Below are 22,206 nucleotides of genomic sequence, written 5' to 3' on the forward strand. Positions count from 1 at the left end.
AAGCACCACGGGGGGTACAAAGATGAAGAGCACTCGGTCCCTATCCCCCAGGAGTTTACAGCTAAATGGTGGAGACAAACGTGTGCACACAAGTCCTTGCAATAGGAGGTAAGAACGTAAACACAGGAATTGTAGGGGCTTAATGCCCGGAGATATTAAAAGGAGGTGGTTTGGAAAGTAAGAAAGATTTTTCAGGCGAGCTGGTTTTTAAATGAGGTTTAAAACTCCGATGGGGTAGAATATATTTTCTTTCAAGGCAAGAGCCAGGGTTAAGGCTCTGGAAACCTATGGAATGGGGGGATAATGTGGTAATGAACAGTGGCCTGATCTGGCTGGAGCGCAGGGTTCCCCAAGGGGTGTAGTGGGGGGGATTTAGCTGGGTATTTGCCCAATAACGAGGCTGGGATCAGGCAGAAGGAAGCCCAGCTGAGACTTTATTCCGCATCTCCGTGCTTTGACTTAAGCATCTATTGGGTCCCTTTAAAAAATTCTCCTCCTCTTTCCTAAAGAGAGTTCTAGCAGTTGGGGGTGGGGACCATTTCCTAAAGTCAAGGCGTAAGTTAAAGGTCTGCCGAGCTGCCCACGGGGGATTTAAATCTCGCACCAGAAGAGGAAACGTGTGGGAAGCGGAGTAGGGGGAACCTACTAAACAACAACATCAGCCCCCAAACGACACGAGCCCCTGGCGGGACAGGTTGCCTTCCAGACCCGGGAGCCGGACACCAGCACCCGCCAGAGCTCGGAGCCCCGCACTGGCGGGCAAGAGGGAGTGGAAGAGCGGGAGGTAGGGAGGGAGGGAGGAAGCGCGAGAGGGAGGGAGGAAGAAAGGGAGGGAGGCGGCGTCATGTGATCCGCTTCCCTGCTCCTTTAAGCGTCCACAGGCGGCGGAGCGGCCACAATCACAGCTCCTGGCATTGGGGGAGCCCGAGCCGGCTGTGCCGGGGGAATCCGTGCGGGCGTCTTCCGTCCCGGTCCCATCCTCGCCGCGCTCCCGCACCCCTGAAGTTTTGCAGCGCCCAGAAAGGAGGCGAGGGAGAAGGGAGCGTGAGAGGAAAGGGAGCAAAAAGCACACCCTAAAACATTTATTTCAAGGAGAAAAGAAAAAGGGGGGCGCAAAAATGGCTGGGGCAATTATAGAAAACATGAGCACCAAGAAGCTGTGCATTGTTGGTGGGATTCTGCTCCTGTTCCAAATCATCGCCTTTCTGGTGGGAGGCTTGATGGGTAAGTGCGAGAGCTGCAAACTTTTCCCCCTTTTCTCTCTTTTCGGGCCCCTTCCCTCTTTGCCTCTTCGGCTACTTGTTACAGTATCACTGCCTTGCTTCTATGATCTAATTAGTCCGGCTATTGTGCTTAAGAAAGCAGAGCTCCATGGGGCTCCGTGGGGCACAATCCAGTCTAGTGGCTAAGAGAAAAGGAGGGGGAAAAGTTTTGGCCTAGTTTCAGTATCCACTTGAAAGGAAGGAGGGGGGTAGCGGGGGTGGGAATCTTAAGCATGGCGACGGATCGCGCGAGGAAGCGCTGGGTTACAAAGTTGATTGCCGCTCCCCCCGCTTTTTCCCGCGTTCCCCCCCTTTTCCTCTCGCTTCCCTCCCAATCAGCTCCCGGAGGGCAACGTAATCGACTTTATTAGGAACAACTGAAGAGTCAGAGAACTGCGCCCGGCGCAAACCCAGAGAGCCCTGTTACAGGGCTGGGATCTCTGCATGTGTAAACGCTTTGGGTTGTCTCAGCTGGGGGCTGAGAGTTTGCATTTTGAGTCCTGACCTTCGTGCCCTCGGCTTCCTCGTCGCACTCCCGTCCCACGCCCCGCCGTGGCCGTCCGCAAGGTCCGAGCCTTGGCCCGGAGCCTGGATGGGGTGAGGTACGGTGGGAGAAAGTCCTTGGATGGCGCTGCGGGAAGTTGGAGAGGTCGGAGGGGAAAGGCGTATCAGAAAGGTGTTGCTTTTGGCCTCCCGCCCTCTCGCGAATCTCCCCTCCCCCACTTCTTAGAGCTCCGAGAGCCGGTGAGTCTGGAGCCCCGGGTCCTACCTTGGCGCCTAGGAGGGCGGCCTGCGCCCCGCCGCAGCCCCCCGCAGGTGACAGCTTCCCCCCTGGGAGACCTCCCCTGGCGTGCATCGCCCGGACCTCTCGAGCCAAACACGCTTCCGGGTGAAGAAGATGGTTTCACAGACCTTCCACTCAAAAATACTCCCTTCTTCTCGCCGTGTCTCCATCTCCATCCATCCTCCCGCCTCTCCGCACAGTCGCTTTCCCCTTACCCTCGAGATTTAGGACGTCCCGGCGCAAACTTCAGCGCCAACTTCGCCACGGGTAGGGATGAGAGGCTTGGCTTCCGTATTTCGCAGATCTGTAAAACTTTGCGGAGTGGAGAGTCTACGGAGGGGCTTTCTGCGCGCGTCCCTTTTCCGGAGCCCGCGCGGCGCGGGTGTCGTCGTGGTCGTGAGAGCTGCACAGGCTTGGGCACCTCGAGTCCTGTGCCTGGCGTTTTGTCTCCAGACTGGGTTTGATGGGAACAAATGAAAGGGAGTCTGGTTTTGTAAATCACCGTAACATCCAAGCTAATTGTTTAAACAAAGGAGAGTGGGTGAAGCTTCACCAAGGAGAGAAATTTCTGGAGGAGATCGTGCCTTTCGCTGTGTGTGTATCCACAAAGCAGAAGGAGGTTCAGAGTTTTCCAAGCTCGTATCCTCAATTTGGGTCAAACAGCTTAATCTTTTTATTCCTGGAACCCTCCCCCCACCCCTCCCGTTAGGAGCTCCTGTTTAGCTACGTGCAATCTCCATGTTTCCCTGTATTGGATTTTTCGAGGCTCTTAATACATTCTCTACTGGGAGCTGAAGGCAGCCTTCTCTGTGCCCTCACGGTGATTATGCAGCGGTTACAATTACACCTCTTGTCTCCCTTGATGAGCAGTTGCAGTTAGATGCCATTGGATCTTGTGTGATTTCAGTGGCAGACCATAATTAAAATTTCTTGCACCTTGTGCTTTCAGAATTAAATTGGCCTATTATCCCTGTCTGACCTTCATCCTCTTTGAGGTTTTTGCACAAGCAGTGAACCATTACACATAGTTCCCTGGTATTTGTTGGTGTGTGTTTCTTTTTCTAAAGTTGATCTAGCCCATTATCCACTGTTGTAGGTTTCTTAGGGCACTTCTGGAACTAGCATAATTTCTGGAATCTTAGTACTGTGGAGAAGGTCCAAGGGCATTGGTGAGTGGCTGCTGGACATTGGAGTTTCCATACGATCAGAACAGTTGTATATTCAAGGAGGGGTTTGTTTGGAGTAAGTGGTGCCAAGGGTTGTTTTTCCCTGAGAACTTGATTAGTGACCATATCTGATAACAATCTCAAAAAGTTAGTGATAGGTCTAGATTCCCCTCAGTAAATCAACTGATTGAATTCCATCTTTGCTTGAAAAAGAAAACTATCTCTGTATAACACTTCTTGGGGGAAATTGTTGTGTACGTTTACCTCTTACCTCTCCTCCTTAGCTGCCAAGGCTATGTCCCTAGTTCTGGCCTGAAGGCTGAAAAGATCAGATCCATTTCACCGCAACACTTGAATAGTGGCTTAGCCCTTACCTCAACCAGTTGTAGAGTAATTTTTTTTTTTTTTTGCTGTCAAACAAATCTAAGAACTTAGCTATGCTATAAGACCTAAACATGGGAAATAAATATCAACAAAAGGTAAGTGATATGTCTTCCCACCAAACTTCCCTAAACTGGAAAGCAGGTGAAACTAAGCAAAGGATGGAACTTCAAGAAAGTGAGTGAGTGGAATCAGTAGCTGGAGAAGTGTGTAGGCTGGAAAGTCTAAGTAAAGTCCAGAAACCTCCTCTTCCACGCTCCCCAGTGAGAAGAGAACTTCTTCACTGCTCAACCCTATTGATCCCGATGTCTTAGGTGTGCATTGTCTTTCTAATTCATCTGCAGAGGCCAAGTGAGAAAGTGAAATCTTCACTTTGAATTGGCCTTGGTATATAAGTTGCTTTTTGATCACTGTTGTCCTAGATGAAAGGAAACATGACAGCCTAGCCTAGAAAGGGGAGGATCCGAATGGAAAACCTCCTGATGGTAAGGGTGTTGTAAGTACTCCACACACGCAGACGCAAAACAAAAACAATCAACCACCCCCCCCCAAACAATAATGACAAACCATGCACCCAAGGTGACAGGCACTTTTTCAGTTAACCAACAGGCTTCAGTCTCCTCATTGGTAGGTTGATGAGTTTAAGATTCCTTTCAGTTGTGAAATTGTATGAATTTTTCAGTGCTTAAGTTTTATGTGGCATTCAGACTGGTGTTTGGTTGTAGCCTTCTAGAATTGATGCGGAAAAATTTAAACACTAGGTAAAAAGGAAATAAGAGGGACTGGGTTTTGGTTTAGTCAGCTTAAATCCTCCCCTGCTCCAACAGCCTTCTTAGAACCAAGGTTTTTTTGGTTTGTTTTTGTGCTTGTTTTGTTTGTTTTGTGCCAGGGTCTGTATACTGCTAAGCCTTTAATGGGATTTTTCAAGAAGTCTCTGGGAAGCTATATCTTATGTGGTAGAATTTGGGGTACTTAAGAATTCACTGAATTATGCCATGCTTTTGTAAAAACTTTGAGTCATTATAAAATCATGCATCTGATTGTTTTCTTATGTATTGAGAAGGTTTCTTAAGTGGCTAACTTATTTTGTATTTAGAATTCATTTAAAAATTTAAGAATCCCTGAAGGAAAAGAAAATATTTTTAGAGATATAGCTTAATCTTTAGCCTCCTTAAAAATAAGCCTGCAGAAAATTTTAAAAATAATTTTCCTTTGATTTCACGTTTGGTGAGTTTAGTTCATAGAGAAGCAGCTGCAGGGGTGGTGGAAGTGGGGAGGGGAAGGAGACCATGTGTGCTGAAACAAGAGTGCAGCCGACGAAAAATCATGAACTTGATTCCCTGGCCTATTATGTGCAATTTGCTCAGCTTCAAATTAGTCATGTCTGGGAGATATAATGGTTGGAAAAGCAGGTTACCGTTCCCACCTGTTCTAAAACTGGTAAGAGTATAAAGATCAGGATTGGATGAATAGAAAATTATTGCATTGTTTTAAGCATACCCATAAGTTAGAATATTCCAAACTTAAACACAAATATGTATCAACAAATTGCCCATTATTATTTTTTTAGGAAGGATTGCTTTCTTTCAAAGGCTTAGTATGTGAGCAGCCTTTTCTTGTTTTTTATTGCTGAGAATATTATATGTGTGTATGCATGTATAATACACATACATATACACACATATATAATCAGTTTTCTCAATTTTAGTATAGACTTATCTACTGCTTTTCAATGATATAGCCCGTATTATTGTGCTATTATTGTTTGAATGGAAACTATGGATGGTTTTGATTGTGGTCCATTAATATGAAGAGTTTTTGTTTCTGCTACTGTCACTTACTTGAAAGGGGCAGGATTTTAAGAAATTAGATAAAATTACAGTTATGCAGGGTATATAAGTGTTTGCTTCCCAATATATTAGGTTTTAAACTTGTTGTAGTATTTATTACATTTTAACATATATTAATAATGCAATACTTGGCAGTCCTGCAGTGTTTGGGTATCTGTTGAGAAAAGAACTATTGAACTTGCTTTTGGTTGATGTTACTCCACATTTTTCTGTATTTGATTCTTATTTTGTAAAATTTCATATCTGAGTAAACCATGTCATTTTTTTCTTTGTTAACTATCAGAGTATCTAATATGGTTTGTAGAAGTACTGTGCAACCTCAAAAATTCTTTTGTAAAGAGTGGGAAATTTTTTTGTAATTGAAATTACATTATTTGACTTTTAAAAAACTATCTAAGCTATCTACTTGGTTATTGCAACAGAGTCATGCTAGTGCTAACAGTCTCTAATCATGCTTTCATCTAATCATTCAGTACAGCCTGTCTAGGCTTCTATTGGAACTTTCCCTTTTCCCTGTTCAAAGTGAGAAACATTTCCTTGAGATAATAGTGTGGCTTTGTAAGGTTTTCAAGTCCCCTGCCTGGAACCCAGATCTAGACTCAAAGCCTTCCCTAGCTAGTTGACATTTTGCAGTAATGCAGCCTTAAAAAAAAATTTTTTTTTTAATCCATGTAGACTGAGGAAAGATTCTTACCTTATCTTCCTCATAAAGGTGTTTCTATGGAGATGTAGAATTTGGAATTGTGTGAAAGTCCTTAGCTTAGAGCTCATGTATGTTACCTACCTAGTGTGCAAAATATTGATTAGAGCCTAATGTGTACCCAGCATAGTGCTACAATGCTGACTAGAGCTTAGGAAAGAGGGGACTTGAAGCCTGAGTAAACTTGGGGAGCCAGAGGTAGAAAAGAGTCCCTCTTAATCCAAGTTCACTAGCCAAAGATTTCTTATGATGAGGTTTTTAATATCATGATAATTCTCACTCATTTACTGGGAATTTGAGAACATGTGAAATGAGAAGCCAAAGGGTTATATTAATATTTCATCTTAACATATTAATATAACAATATAAATAATGCTAAACATGTGTTAAATATGTACTGTGTGCCAGACTTTGTTTAATTTGATTCATGCAAAGCCTTGCCACATTGGTACTGTTGTACCCATTTTACACATAAGTAAACTGAGGTACAGAAAGGTCTAGAAAAATTGCTCAAGATTACCTAGCTAGTCAGGGTCAAAACTCAGATTGGATTCCAGTCAATCCAGAATTATCAACCATTAGGTACTCCTGACCCCACTTCCCAAAGCCTTGCCTTCTAGGGCTGAATAGAAATGGTTTGAATGTAGACAGACATGATAAGTAACACTGCAAATGCAACCAATTTCTCATTTCTAACCAACAGGTAACATGTTAAAAGAAAAAGTATAAAATCTGATGATAAGTGAAATGGAGTCCAGCTGTACTTAATAAAGCAGAGCCTTGATTCAGCTAAGGGAGGACAACTTCTGAGAAGTCTATATATGCCAGTCCAACCAATTTCTTACAGGTTTTAACCAGTCCCCATAATTCTATGAATAATCCAACTGGCTGAGCAGCCAAGTTCATTAGCCACAAAGTGTTTGAGTTCTGCTACCTTAAGGAAGATTACTCAATTTTATTTTATCTAGTTAGTGGTTTTAACATTTATACAGTTATATAAGTCTGGACTTTTTCAAAGGAAGAGGAGAGAAGAAATCAACTGAGGTTGGAGAGGTTTTTTAGAGGGTGTGGATTGGCAGTGAGAGCAGTTGAAAGAAGAGCCTCTTACTGAAAGTTGAAAATTCAGTTTCCCCAAAGGATAATTTTTGTTTATATATACACCCATGCATAATAACGAGGGCATTTCAAACTGGAGGCTTCCATGCTGACGCCATGAATAGGTACATGTCCTATTGAAAAAAATGCTGATGGATTTTCTCTATTGAGAGATTTACTGCCCTCAGTTTTAATAGAGACTCTGAGATGAAGGGAGACAGAGAGCATCAAGATGTGAAAAGATCACATCTATTTCATTTGTCTTCTGTTTTCTCTGAGGTGTTGTAACGGTGGCACAATAGAATAGACAAGTGTGCCAGATGTGGATGGTTCCCAGAAAAAGTGACTGGATAGGGATGGGAGTGGAGAGGAGGAGCTTGAGGCACTGAACTTCTCAAACTTGATGATGAAATGTTTTGCATTTTTTCCTTTTCATAATAGGGCTAATCAAAAAGAATTGATAAATAACAGAAAAGAGCAACTCATATGTTTTAGAATACAGAAATCCTAAGGTTCTTTAGCCCTTTAGCACTACCTCTCCCTCCCCTCCATCCCTCCCACCCTACCATGTTCCACCCATAATTAAATTTTGTTGAGGAGCAAAAGCAATAATCAGAGTGTCATCTGACCAGTAGTGAGGGATTTGGCTAATTATGATTTGTTGCTTTTTTGAAGATTTATTGGGTGACTATGGAAAACATTTTACATGTATTGATTCACTTAATGAACATAACAACCTAGAGGAGCAGGTACTTTCTCCAGTTTTCAGGTGAGCATGAGGCTCACTTAAGGAAATTTTCAGAGTTAACAGAGATGGTAAATAAGAGGGCTGGCATTCAAGCCCATGATCCTGAACTGAATCAAGCCATGCTCTCAAGTCTAATGCCACTCTCCTCCTATTGTTCCTTCAATTTCTATGGGAAACAAAGAGTCAAGTGTGATGAAACATTCTACACAGATTCAATAGAAGATGAAAGCTCAGACTGGCTTTTTCTGCTTCTACGCCTTTCCCAGACCACGTACTCCCATCACTGCCTGGGTACTATTCATTGACCTAGTTACTTCCTATACAAATGATCCCAATTCCTAAAATATATTAACCTCCTTCACCAGCTATTGTAAATGTTGGCCAGTGCTTGCAGGCAATGCCGAAGAGGGCTGAACCCGAAGAAATTACACCCCAGCCCCCCGCAAAAGAAATTATTACACACAGCAAAGAGTAACTGAGAGTTGTAATTGAAAACTTGTCAAAGAGTTGCTTCGACCTGAATGCCAGCTAGACTTAGCATACACAATAGGTCCTGAATATAGCTGTTAAATACAAGAAAGGGGAATGTGGGTGTGGAGAAGGGAGATAGGAGTAGAATATGGATTCAGGAAAGGAAAATTAAGGCCCCTATAAACGTATGAGAACATCTCTTTGTGACATAACTTATGCCTGGATTTCCAAAATCTACTTCCTATGTCACCCACTCCTCCCAAGGTGAGCTAGTGTTTCTCTACTTGCCTGTTTAAATCCTGGGCCTTCAAGTGCAATTTCTGCTCCCTCTTTTTCTTTTCTACTCTATTCTTTTAATATTCCCTGGTAAAGGGTGTTCTTTCTTCACTGGCCCACCGGAATTATAGGGCCTTCTTAATCTTCTAGTTAATTCCCTGGGTTAACTAAGAGGCTTTATCCATAAATACACATTTCCAAGAAAGCAGAAGAAATTGAAAGAAGATGCCAAGTTATTACATTTGTTTTGGCAAGACATTATGATTTTTCTTTATGAAGAAGGTAACCGGTCTGTAAATGATTGGTTCAGTTTTTTGTTTTTTTTTTTCAAGCCCCGGATTAAGGAGGTTAAGCTCATGAGAGCTGGTTGGGGGCCAGTTATCTGCTGCTTTTAGTTTTGGACTGAGCCCCTCCCAGGGAGAGAGTGCCTGGTCTCAGGGCAGCATCATGTAGTGGAGAGGAACTTGGCTGTAACTCTGCAGACGATCTGTGGTCTCCGTGATCGCAAATAAGTCACAAAAGCTCCTTGGCTCCCACCCTCAACTGTGATGTGGGGCAGAGGCCTCCTATTTCATGGATGACTGTAGTGAAGAATCCACTATCATGAGGATAAGGCACCCTTTGGGTTTCTCATTGAGCCAGGCCCACCAGAGATCTGATTCCCAGAGGACATTTTGCTGAAACCATCTGCTTAACCCATATCCATTTCTCCTACTTTTCTTTCTCTGTACCTCTCTGCTCTTAGATCTGGAAGAATTTAGCCTTGACGTCGTTTATTTTCTATTCTTTTTCTTTCTTGAGTCACCACCACTTTGTCAAACACCTCCAGATTCATGGATCTATTTAGGCAGAGGGAAGTGGAATGACCCAAAACATTACTCATTTTGGGTTTGAAGGTGCCCAGAGAGGTCAACCTGCTTTCTAACATGAATTCCCATTATAACTGTATGTCTCAGAATGAGCCTTCCCCAAATGGTAGATATTAATATTGTTGCAGCTAACTAGCTAAAAAGAACATGAGTCTAAATCATTGTCCTAAAGCATGCACATTTTGCTCCAGGTTAATTACTTTTGCTTTATAGGCAATTTTAATAGAGCTTGGTTATGCCATTTTCTAAGTCTACAGCAGTTGGGACAATTTGCCACAGAAACTCACTGGCAGCAGAGAGATGTAGATTTGTGGTAGGTAACATGAGGACATGTTACCTAGAGAGAAAGGGAGCATGCCCCGGGTTCTGGGGTCTCTGGATATAGGCAAATCATTTCACACCTAGCAGTAGCACCCCTTCCCCCTCCAGGGGCATCGTTACATTATAGGCTGGGGTATGTTAATTAATTCCACTCTAAAGCTTTGTGATCTTATCACTTGCCATGAGTGCAGCTTTTTGGATCCACTGTGTCTGTCCCCTTTGGTGGTATCTGGCCTGAATGGAAGCTGTGAAGCTTGTTGCTATTAAATTGTAAAGATGAAAGGGCCTTGGAGACCATCTTGTCCTACCTCCTTTGAGGACAAATCCGAGTCCCAAGAAAGGGAAGGGGCTCAGTTTACACAATTAGAGGCAGAGCCTTGGTTTAGACTCAGGTTCTAATGCCAGTCAGCACTCCAAGCATATATCTCTTTCTGCTTTTCAGCGTGAAGATCATCTGATTTCCGTCGTATAGTTAATGTGCAGAAAATTCCCAACCTGTGGTTCTTAAAGCTCTGTTGACTTTCCTGTTACTTGAAAATAAAGTAGCAATAACTTTACTGTCTTCTGCTTGCCTTTGTGTACTTAATGTTCTTAGCTAACTTCTGATGAAGCAATAGGATTATATGGAGTGTTAAGCTGTTCTATGTGGATTCTAAAGAATACCACATAATAATAAAAAACAAAAATAAAGGTAAATTTCTTCCTTGTTTGCTGAGCGGGTGGTACATCCCCTTTCTCCTGCTTGAGAAAATGTAAATTTAAAACTTGGTCTTTACCAAGTTTTGGTCCTTAACAATCCAACCCAAAGTGACATCCTCATGTTTAAAGACTTCATCAGTCTAAAGCTTCCTTGTCTAAACGTCTGTGACTAACTTTTGTGCTTTCAGGGGATGTTTGTGGCAGGCATAATTCTGAAGTTGTAGTGAGTTTAGGGGAAGTGACATGCCCTGTATTTTCTGGATCTATTTTACATACAAAAGAAACAACAAAGTTGCTCATCCTTTGTATCTGCCATTTCTGCACTCTGAAGGTACTTGCAAGTAGAAAATTCAAATTGCCAAAACAGGGCTTAAATTGTTGAAGGCCTTATGCAGTTGTGTCTGACAAGCATATTTTTGTGATTTCAGAGGTGCCGGTATGACAGGGTAGATTCTTCTACTTCTCTTATTTTTGCTGAAACTAAGCAGAGTCACAAAGCACTGTTTTTCTGCACCTCTGATTTAGCTGTAATGATTTTTTTTTCGTTTAATTCTCTCTTTAACATGCTTGCCTTCAGGTGATCCCAACCAGAAAGTTGGGATCCATATTTGTGAAACCCAGCCCTCTCTCAAGGCAGATCAAGACTTTTTTCTGTTCCTTTTACTCCAGGTTCTTATATATTTTATCTGCTCTCATTTAGGTTAGAACTCGCCTGAGAACGGAATGCCTCAAATGTAGAAAAGACACATCCCCACATTCCTTTCTTTGCTCTGCTCTGTTGAGCTAGTTCTGGCTTGTGTGAAATGGGCTCTGACTTCAGCCTCTGCGTGCCTGGGCAAAAGGAAGTTGTAGATAAGATTTTTACTGAGGCTTTGGAAAGAGACTGCACCAGGGGCCTTGCTGTCACTTAAAGAACACATCTGTACTTAGAAGGGATCAGCTTCTTCCGAATTGTGAGGTGGCAGTGGGTGAGGTGAGGAGGGGCTTGTGACAGGCAACTCCAGGGCCTTGGACATCCGTTCAGTCACCCAGTCTCCTAACTGTACAGCGTTTGCATGTTCACGAGCCAGCCTGTGTTAAATCCTCGGCCAGCATCGTTCTTTGAACATGCCCAAATGGAACAGAGTTATGCTCTATGAGCATGTGGTGTTTCTGGTTAATAGTTGATGAAAGAGAAAGAAACAGAATAATTTGTAGATGCCTAAGATTTTTAAACTAAAAGTATGCTAAGGTCCCCTTTCAGTTAGCATCTTAGTTTTTTCTAGAGATCGGGAGAATTCTCTCCTGTTGCTTCTCTACCCCACCTACCTGTTAAAAAAGACAAAGAGAGGGCTTCCCTGGTGGCACAGTGGTTGAGAGTTCGCCTGCCGAGGCAGGGGACACGGGTTCGTACCCCAGTCCGGGAGGATACCACATGCCGTGAAGCAACTAAGCCCGTGAGCCATGGCTGCTGAGCCTGCGTGTCCGGAGCCTGTGCTCCGCAACGGGAGAGGCCACAACAGGGAGAGGCCCGCGTACCGCAAAAAAAAAAAAAAAGACAAAGAGAGAAAATATAGTTTGGGAGAGGGATGAGCAGTAGGCTTGGGATTTGAACAAAATCAACACTAGTATATATTTGAGAAGACAACATTTCCAGGTCAGGATGTGGTTAGGTACTGATACCAGCTCTGTCCAGGGAAGCCGCCAGCTCTCTGTGCATCTCATGTTAGAGTAACTCTCCCAGCTAAGCAGTGACGTTACAGGAATTTAGAAGTTGCTTTTAATGACTTGGGCTTCTTATAAGATTCCTAGGGAATTGTCACACTGCAAAACAACATGGTGTTGGCTCAAGGTTTTCCATATGATGTTTCTGTTCAATGATAGACTTACTGATTTAAAGTGATCAGATTTCTAACTGCTGGCACGTGGTTTTTGGGTTGATCAATGGGTGTGATCCGGTTTGTTATCAAACTTGGACAAACCATTTACATTCTATGAGCCAGCCTCAGTTTCCTCGTCTAAACATTTTTCCCTCACAGGAGGTTATGGGTTTAAATGAGAGAATATGTTACCTGTACGTATGTGCTAGATCCATCAATATATGTTAGACATTTCCCTGAATTAGAAGTCGTCACTAATTAGCTTTTTAAGGATTTTTTTGAGTCATCCCATGTCTAGTTAGGCTCATGGCAGCTTATTTCTGCCTCTTAGTGAATTACATAAAATTAGAAACCCAGCTACCCTGCTTGATAGCCTTCCCATTAAGCATAATCCATGCAAGCCAGCAGTTCAAGAAGCATGTCATCCACACATTTGGTGAATTAGAGCAGGTAACTTACTTTTTGATCCAGTTAGTGATAGTTTTCACCAAGGTTTAATTTGAATCTTAAATTTTGCCTTTTAAAATGCTTGCCAGTATTCATGGCTCTTTATAGCATATATAGCCCAGGTAGCTTGACTTTTAAATGAATACCACTCAATATGTGGAAGAGAGATTCCATCCATGCTTGCTGCCTGGCAAATCCCAGTTGTCCTGTTTTACATTATAAAATTGAAGTCATCATCCACTGGGAAATGTTTTTGCTTCTAGATATAATATAAATGACAAAGACCTTTGAAAGTCAAGCTTCAAGGAAAGAAATGATCTTTTTCTTATAAAATGTTAACTACTTCTGAAACCTTAGCTAGAATTATTGTGTTGTATTATAAGGAATTATAAAGAAAAATAAAGTTAAAATATAATCCCTGTAAGACTATAAACTACATGAGAGCAAGGATGGTCTAATGTGCTCATCTTTATCTCCAGTGGTTACTACAGGGTAGTGCAGTGTAGGTGCTCAGTAATACTTCTTGAAGAAATAGATAAATGCCTTGCATTTTGGACCTGTTGCAGGGGTAGCTAAAATGCTTCAACTTTAAGGTCAGCCCTAAAATTTCTAACGCTCTATTCTGGGCTATTCTTTTATAATTTAAATGAGGACAGGTTTCTTATTACTTACTTGAACTTAAAAGATTATGTCACCTTCATGACTTATATGCTTAGATTTATAAAATTATAAGTTTGAGGAGTTTGGGGAAGGGACCTTTTCTTGTTATGTTGTATAATAGAAACTAAAGCACAGAGAAATTGCAATGAGAGAAGATTTGAACCAAATTTCCTGACTGCTAGGGGAGTGTTTCATTACCTATGCCTAGTGTTACAGTGATTACTACTAGGCCTGATTTATGTATTGGGTCTTTATTTGGCCATAAAGGCAGAAAATTGATTGTGGTTATCCATACTAGCTGATAAAGTTTGCTGGGAAAAAGGGACACCCTAGTACATGAATCTTGAATATTCAAATGGGAATGTGGAACCATAATGGAATTTTGTGATTTATTATCTTTAAGAATTAAGTGTGTTTCTTCTGCTCCCTGAGAGCTGATTTTTAGGGGCTTCTTTAAGAAGATCACATAATTTGCTTAATTTTCTATAAACTTTTAAAGATGGAAAGTTCATCTTTCAGAGTTTCCCTTCCAAGAATTTTGCAGATGTATTTATGGTTCTCCTTTAGAGATCAGTAATGTATTTGTGATGTCAGCTTTTATAACTGCCCTTGACAAGAAAGCATAAGACATTCAAATAACCACCTCTGCATCCCATTGTGTTCAGCTTGTTGATCTGGTGGGTGGGAATGAATTCATCCACACATTCTTCCAGGTTCCTGAACTACTGAAACATGCTGTGTGGAATAGGTGCCTGCAGGCAAAGAGGAGCCTGGGCCTGCTGACTTTCCAGTGGAGCCAGGTGGAAAGGTGGGAACAGAGATTTAAGAAGCAGATGTATACTGAAAGGGAAGGAAGCAAAAACCAAGGAGAAAGCTATGCAAAAGCTGGACTTGGACTTCTCTTAGCCAGACCTTCCAGCTAGAGGTGGAAGTATTGGGGAGGGGACACAGAGCTGACACAAGAGTCAGGGGAGAGGAGGCGGTGGTGATGGAGAGAAAATGGGCTTGAAAGAGGCAACAGGAATTCCTCCTTGGTTGGGTCATCACATCATCATGCAGGCCTTCCCTCTAAAATAATGACGTGTGTGTGTGTGTGTATACGCTATGAACCTATCCACTGCTCTAAAGGCTAGGTAAAACCACAGCGGAAATAGAAGTTTGCTATTCTAAATATAAGCAAGAGCGTTGCATTCAGAAGGACTGGATAGAAATCCTGGCTCTACCCTTGGTGGCTATGTGGCCTTGAACAAATTATTTAAACTCAGAACCAGAGTTTCCTCATCTACCTCTTGGGTAAAATGGGAGTAGTAGCGCTTGTGACATTGCTGTGAGGATTAAATGAAATAATCTGTGAAATGAAAAGTATGTGTACAGTAACTTGCAAATTGTAACCACATAGAATGTGCTACATGTTATTTTATTATTAGTCTTATTCTTTTAACCCAAGAATGATTTCCCAGTGTTAAATCACCCAGAGTCCTTTGGGAGCTGACATAAAAGGTTTTCTGCCTGCTCCGAACCTGGATACAATGGTTCAGGGAGATGTAGGTGGCTCTAGAGTCGCGTTTAGATTGCTAGTGACTAGAGACATGCATTTTTGTCCCCTCCTAATTTTATTTGTTTTTAAGCAAGAACACAATGATGTTAAAGGAATTAAAAGCAAAGAAAAAAGGAAAAGAATCCTCCTAAAATGCACCATTTTAATACAATTCCGTGTTAATTTTTTATTTTTTCACACTTCTGTGACTATTGCCAATTTTATATAAAAGAAATGTAAAAGCCTAGTTAGCAGAGGCTCAGACATTTATTGTTTATGCCTCTACCAATTATGTGTTTTCTTTGGAAATTCAGCAGTCAGTTCCTCCTCTCCTTCTAAGACTCTTCTCTCATACTTAACTCAAGATTGCTTGTTGAACCATTGAACCATGGGAAATTCATTTTCAAAATCTGCTTAATTGCTGTGAGACTTTTAATTTGTTCTGGATGATGGTGCTAATGTCTGGGAACTGGGACCGAAGCCCTCCAAAGTTGTTAATTCAATCAGCCACTGTGCCCTTGCCATGCCTAATGAAGGGAGGGGGGTATCCAGACCCCTCTCACAAAGAGGCTGGGTCCCTCCTGACCACCTCGTCAAAGATGAATAAGAGGGACCCCACAGTTAGGTCGAACACTTGGGGCAAATTACCAGGGTGTCAGTCCACATTATCCAAAGCCCTGGGTTGTGCTTTCCCAAATAATTATTCAGTTGGTTTTATGTAGGAGCCCAGAGTTTTAAGGCATGGTTTTTGTGTGCATGTGTTCACACCTGCTAATCTGCAAAATTCTTTAATCACCAGCGTCTATTTGGCTCTGTCTGCAATCTGTAAGATCATAAACATCACCCCCAGACTATTGATATTCCTGTTAACCACTGAAGTTTTCCATGGCGAGACTGGTGAAAGCTTGCTCTGTCCTCATGATAAATTAGCTTGTTTATTCCTCTTCTGCTTATTTCTATCCTGCTGTTGGTTAGTGTAATGAAGCAGAAGTCCATTGTGTATGTTCATTGGGTAGCGATCCTCTGGCACCAAAGGGGGTAATTGAGTAGAAAGGCAGAATGCTGTTGGTGCATGGGAGAAGTTAACACCACATGAGGTCACCAGGCTTCAAGCTTTAATCAATGTGGACACAATGCAATTGAGATTTTGAAAAGGATTTGTTTATAGTGTGAGAGTAAGGGTCAGTAGTTAATTTGAAATGCTGTAGGTGTGTTTTCCTTGAACCAAGAAGGTACAGAGCATGTGTCATAGAGGATTGTAAATATCCTCAAGGGAGGGATGTAATTGGGGTGGAGGCTTAAAAAGAAGGGAATTTAAGAACTTCAGTGTGCTTATTATTGACCCATCCATGTTTCATTTAAACTTTTACCATTCTTCACAATGGGAAAAAGACTGTAGGAAAAAACCCTATAAAAGTCCATAGTATAAGGGCACAGCCCTACCAAGAAACAACTTTTTTGTTTTTTTTAAAGCAATGCTTTCCTTTGGGAAGATATTTGGAGTGCTATAAAATATTGCACTGAGAGTACTTAGTAGTACTAATATTACTCTTAGTATTAGCTGCTAATTCTCAAAGAATTCCCACTCTCAAAAGTTTACATCTTTAGGATTTTTAATTGCTGTGGCTTGAATGAGATAATATGAAAACCCTTAACCCCTCTACTCATTTATGCTGCTGCCTCTTTCCATTTCAGGCTCCAGTCTAAACCAAGCATGTCTGTCTGCTTTTTGGATTATCTTTGACATTTGTCCCCATTATTTAATTACCTACATTTCAACAGCTAGAAACACCATGCTTTTATAATCACTATTCCAATTTGAAAGTAGAGAGGGATCTATCCTTTTGTTGCAGGGAAACTCTGCAGGCCAACGTCTGGTTTTCAGAAATGACTACAGGAAAAGAACGTGAAGGCTATGGCAGAGCCAAAGACTAGACATAGACTCAGGGATGCTTTGTTAAGTGCATGTTAAACCTAGGTGATGACTTCATACTCCTAATACCTCATATTTGTATAGTGCTTTTATCTTTCTTCAAAGCACGTTCATATAAATGATCTCATTTGATCTTAATAACAGCACTCTGAGACAGGTCAGTCCACCAGGATTATTCACATTTTAAAGTTATGGAAACTGAAATGGAGAATAGCTGTGTTTGTGGTTAGTTTTGTTTGAGAAGGGTTGATTTGGTAAGATTTATTTGTGGTGGAGTTACTCTGAGGATTTGAAGATTAATTGCTACATGATGATATAGGATAAAGAGTAGTAAAAGGCTTAGTTTTTTAATATAGAGAATTATTTCTTACAGAAGTTGCTGTATATTAACCAAACATTACTTTCTGAGCTATCTTCTAGGACAAGTACATGTCACCTGTGGTCCATCATGTTTAATTTCCCCATGTAACACTCAGCTGCTCCCTTAAACAATTGTTAAGCAAATATGTCAAAAATATCTCTTCGAAGGAACAACAAATTTTAGCCTGTTGAAGGTGTCCAGATATTTTGACCTTTCCCTGGGCAGATCTGGGTCTTTAGAACCCTATGGAAAATCTTAAAGAAGGAGCCAGGGAGCACCTAGAGATGAAAGTGAAATTAATTTACTAATTTTAGCTAGTAAATGGTGCTGTGGTATGGTCACCCACTTAGTAACTCTTCCATGGTATGCTTTTCTCCCTTAAAGTCATGCCAACAAATATGCATTGAAAAGCCATTTTTGGTGTTGGTATGATAGCCCATAGAATGGATTACCGTAATTAGTTTACCTAATCTCCTACTGTTGGACATTGATGTTATTTCCAGTTTGGGGGCTACATAATAGCACTACTGGGAAAAGCTCCCTTGTAGTTAAATTTTTATTCATGCCCTTAATTATTTTCTTAGCAATTTCACTTCTGTGAATTTATCTGAGGTCAAAAATCATGCCCATTTTTAAAGATTTTGATAATCTCCATCTCGCCCTTCGAGATCAATGATAACCATCACATATACCTCATAAGTCAATCCTAGGAGTGTCCATATCCCTGCATCTTGGCCAGTACTGGGCATTAATTTTATTTTTAAAAATTTTGCTAATGTGCCAAGAATATTTTTTTCTTTCTTTTTTTTTTTTTTTTTTTTTTGCGGTACGTGGGCCTCTCACTGTTGTGGCCTCTCCCGTTGCGGAGCACAGGCTCCGGACGCGCAGGCTCAGCGGCCATGGCTCACGGGCCCAGCCGCTCCGCAGCATGTGGGATCTTTCCGGACCGGGGCACGAAGCCGTGTCCCCTGCATCACCAGGCGGACTCTCAACCACTGCGCCACCACGGAAGCCCTTTTTCTTTTAATTTACATTTCTTTGATTACTGGTGAGGGTGAACCTATTTTCATATGCTTATTGGCTACTTATAGTCTTTTGTGACTTGCCTGGTTGTTTCCTTCCTTTAGTATACTATTTTCAAAGTTGATCATCCTTGTAATACAACTTGTTAGAGATTAGGGAAAAAGGGAAGACTTACTACGGAGGAGGATGGTTCAGCCTAATTCTGTTGATAGCAGGATCCTGCATTTCCTTTGTGGTACCTCCCCTTTCCCACTCTCAGACCATGTGCTTTAAGAGAATTTTCATCTCTGACTCCAGTTATGGACATGTGACCAAGCCACAGGGGACACATGGCTCAATTTAGTCTAATCAGAATGAAGTCTGAGATTTGTTGTGGAAGCTACCAGGAAGAGATGTCCTCTCTGTTTATTACTGAACCTGAACCCAGATAATATGAGCCTGGAACTGCTGGAGCCCTTCCAATGAAGTCTGAAAATGAAGCTAGTAAAATATGATAGAATTCAGTGACCGTAGAGAGATGAGATCTGTTGATATAATTTGATTTCTCAAAACAACCACTATCTAAAGACTATGCTGTCTCTGGACATTTTTCATCTTCACCTTGCTAATTGATTAATTTAATTTTTGCTCAAGCAGCTTTGTGCAGGGTTTCCTTTCTTTTGCAGCCAAAAGACCCCAGACTGATTTACTTACTATGCCTTTGGTTTAAAGATAGGTCAATGGAGACTGCTGCTATATCGTAGAAGGTGTATTTGAAGAGTTTGCTCATGTTAGGTCTTTGGTAACAATTAAAAAATAAAATTAGGTATGGAACAAACTTCTGTTAGGCGCAGCTCTTCCAACTATAGCAATAGTTGAAATGGTGTGTGTGTGTGTGTGTGTGTGTTGTGTCACGGTTGGAGCACCAACTGGCTGGTGAAGATCATTAGTGACAATTCTTGGAACTTGGCCAGGCTGTTGGCTTTGAAGCAAAGCTCATTGCAACATGTACTCCTGCTGAGCTAGATGTGTGTGTGAAATGGATGGCAAGAGGATGTCCCAGCAGCTAAAATGAGGTTCTTGATGGCACCACAGGAGAAGCTTAATGACTGCCCAAGCAGGCTAGTATTTGGGGGGATGGTTGGGAAACTTGAGTAGGTATTATGGTGACTTGAGGTTTCTTTGGGGCATCCAGAAATCTGTGAGACAGAACAAAGGATGATCTGTCACATGTTACTACAATCCCTGAGCTGGGTTAGTCATGGGCTACAGAAGGAATGCACATGGATCTTGCCTTTGGGCAACTTAACTTTGATTAGAGAGATAAGAGCGATCAAATAAGACAGTCTGTTGTCAAGGTCAAAGTGGGTGAAATGGATTAAGTGCTCTAAGTATTTTTTAGATCAGATATAAAGATTTTTTTGAAGAATTAGGGAGTTTGACCTGGGCCTTTGCAGTGTGGGTGGTCATTGGAAGCACAATTTGATGTACATAATTCAAGACAAGATTCACGTCATTCAAGGCACTGAATTAAGAGCAAGCTTAATAGAAAAAGCTATGAGTAGAGTATCAAGAGATCTGGCTCTAGCCCCATTTGCCTCCTTAGACATATCATTTAATCTCTCATGCTTCTTCTTGCCTTTGATTATTTGCTGAGTAGACCTGGTAATGCTTTCCTTGGCAAATAAAGACAGAGGCATGTCTTTCTCAAAGCCAAATACGTTGGCTTTTTCCACCCATTTCTTTTCTTTTTGTTAAAGGCGTTAAAGTAACTCCTCAGAGTCTTTAGGTTACTGGCAGATTAGAAACTTGTTTAGATGGTGATTAAGGTATATCTTAGCACTTTGCTAAATTCTGGGGAACATAAAGAGGCAGAAATCATGATAATCTGCTCATCTGTCGTGTCATGGAAAGAAAGCGTGAAGTTAATGAGTTGAGATCTCAGGGAACCTATTTCTCACCAGCTATGAGACTAGGTTTGCTTTTAGTATCTTGTCTGTACCCTACCATAGATCTGTAAATCGGTAAATAAGAGGATGTGTATGAAGGCAAGGCACTTATCTTTTGTAATGTACCAAAGACAAATGAGGTGGCACCATTTTAGCTGAGTAGACAGGCAGGACATACATAAAAATATCATTAATAAAACAGAGCATGGTGTGGTAAAAATGTTAGGTAATATTAATTGAGCACTTACTATGTGCTAGGCAATGTGCTAAGTGTTTTATATGCATTATGTTGGCCCACTAACATGGTTGAGCTGGAACTAGAATCTTTGTTTCACTTGCTGTTTTCATGTTTAAAGGTCTAGAGAGACTGAATGATCCTTAAAGCACTGATTTGGACTTCTTTAACTGGATAATTGTATTTTCTTTAAAAACTGTAAGTTCGAAAAGCGGTGGAGTTTTGGGGACAAAACCTGGGGGTGGTTGTAAATTGACCAGAAGGTTTACAAATACCCATAAGGACCGGCATTGTGTTAGACATTGTGGGCAAATCCATTCAGCCTAGGGCCTTCCGTCTGTATTTTCCTTTGTGAACTCTTTTGCTGAATGTCCCATCATCCTTTGTGAGATGAGGTCCTGTTCATCCTGTCTGCTTTCACGACATAAATGTTTTAGGAACTCTCCACAGACTGGCTGGATTGTCTCTTTGGGCTATGAACAGATTGTGTGGGTGATGAGACAAGTAGGAAAAGACTCAGCAATCAAAAAAGGGGGGTGGAAGTCTCTTTCTCTGGCTCTCAGAATGGAGCTTGGACACAAAGGGAACTTCGTTAATCATGCCTCCTTTGTAATCAGAATGGTGGAGGCATTTTTTTTTAAACCACTATTATTTTGTCCTTTGTCTCGTCTGAGTGAAACCAATTGTTAATAGCTAATCGAGGGGTTAAAAATTTCCCAGACATGGCCAGGCAGAATCAACTTCACTTGATAAAGTAGTGGGTTGATTCTGGTTGGAACACCAAGTCAGGTGTGGTGACAGGCTTCTTGCAGACATGGTGCTCGTCTGATAGGATACCCTTGTCCAAGATCTACATGGTGCCAGCTTTGTGCTTAGTTGATGAAAATTTCATGCATGTGTGAGAAATGGGGAAGAGATAGGTAAGACTTGGGTATTTTGGTGAGTTAGGATTCAGTCACTTTGTAGTATTAAGTCCCTAAAACAAGCACTGAGTGGACAACTCCAAACATCTCAATTTACTGAGCAACTTGGACAGCTTACTTGTTTAATCTTTCTGTAGTTGCTTTCTTAGAAATCAAAAGAGGATAATAATCTTTGGTACCCACTTAATGGGTGTAAAACAATGAGAATATAAACGCTTTGAGTGCCCTGGAGATGAAAAGATAGGGAAAATTCTCTTAATGTATTATTCATATATAATATGGTAAGATGAATCAGTATTTTTTTTTGAAAACCTGTTATTATTTTAGCACCTCCTCCCTTTTACAAGGGAGGTTGTGTGCCTTAGCAGAAGTTGACTTTGTAATAATTTTATTTGCCAAGACAGGTCCAGCAAATTTACAACGTGGTGGGTTTTCTAAGAGGAAAGGTTGAGGTTAGCCCTGTCCTAGCCATTCCCTGAATCTGGTGGTGAGTTGTTTTATAATGAATTGTTGGTTGAGGGCAAGTCAAGGATAGTGAAACCAAAGGCAATATCAGTGTTTAGAAGAAAGCTGTCAACTGTTATTCTAGCTATTCCTTACCTGGATGTTTGTCTATTTTCTTTAAAAAATTGAATGGATTTTTAAAATCAGATAGAGCTGGCTGTAAATTCCAAGAAA

At 41.5% G+C, this 22,206-nt stretch overlaps 1 protein-coding gene across 4 annotated transcripts in view; it reads left to right on the top strand.

The window, feature by feature from the left end:
• Positions 1-858: 858 nt before the first annotated feature.
• WLS (Wnt ligand secretion mediator) overlaps positions 859-22,206 on the top strand; it is a 106,206-nt gene continuing 84,858 nt past the window's right edge. The window contains exon 1 of one of the 4 annotated variants that reach the window (XM_081225774.1): positions 859-1,224. In XM_081225774.1, the coding sequence (XP_081081900.1) occupies positions 1,119-1,224 (106 nt within the window). In that variant the 5' untranslated portion in view covers positions 859-1,118. The other 3 variants (XM_081225775.1, XM_081225776.1, XM_081225777.1) reach the window with 3 other exon arrangements.

Source organism: Mesoplodon bidens, assembly GCF_964165515.1.
Source record: "Mesoplodon bidens genome assembly, chromosome: 2".
NCBI lineage: Eukaryota > Metazoa > Chordata > Mammalia > Artiodactyla > Ziphiidae > Mesoplodon > Mesoplodon bidens.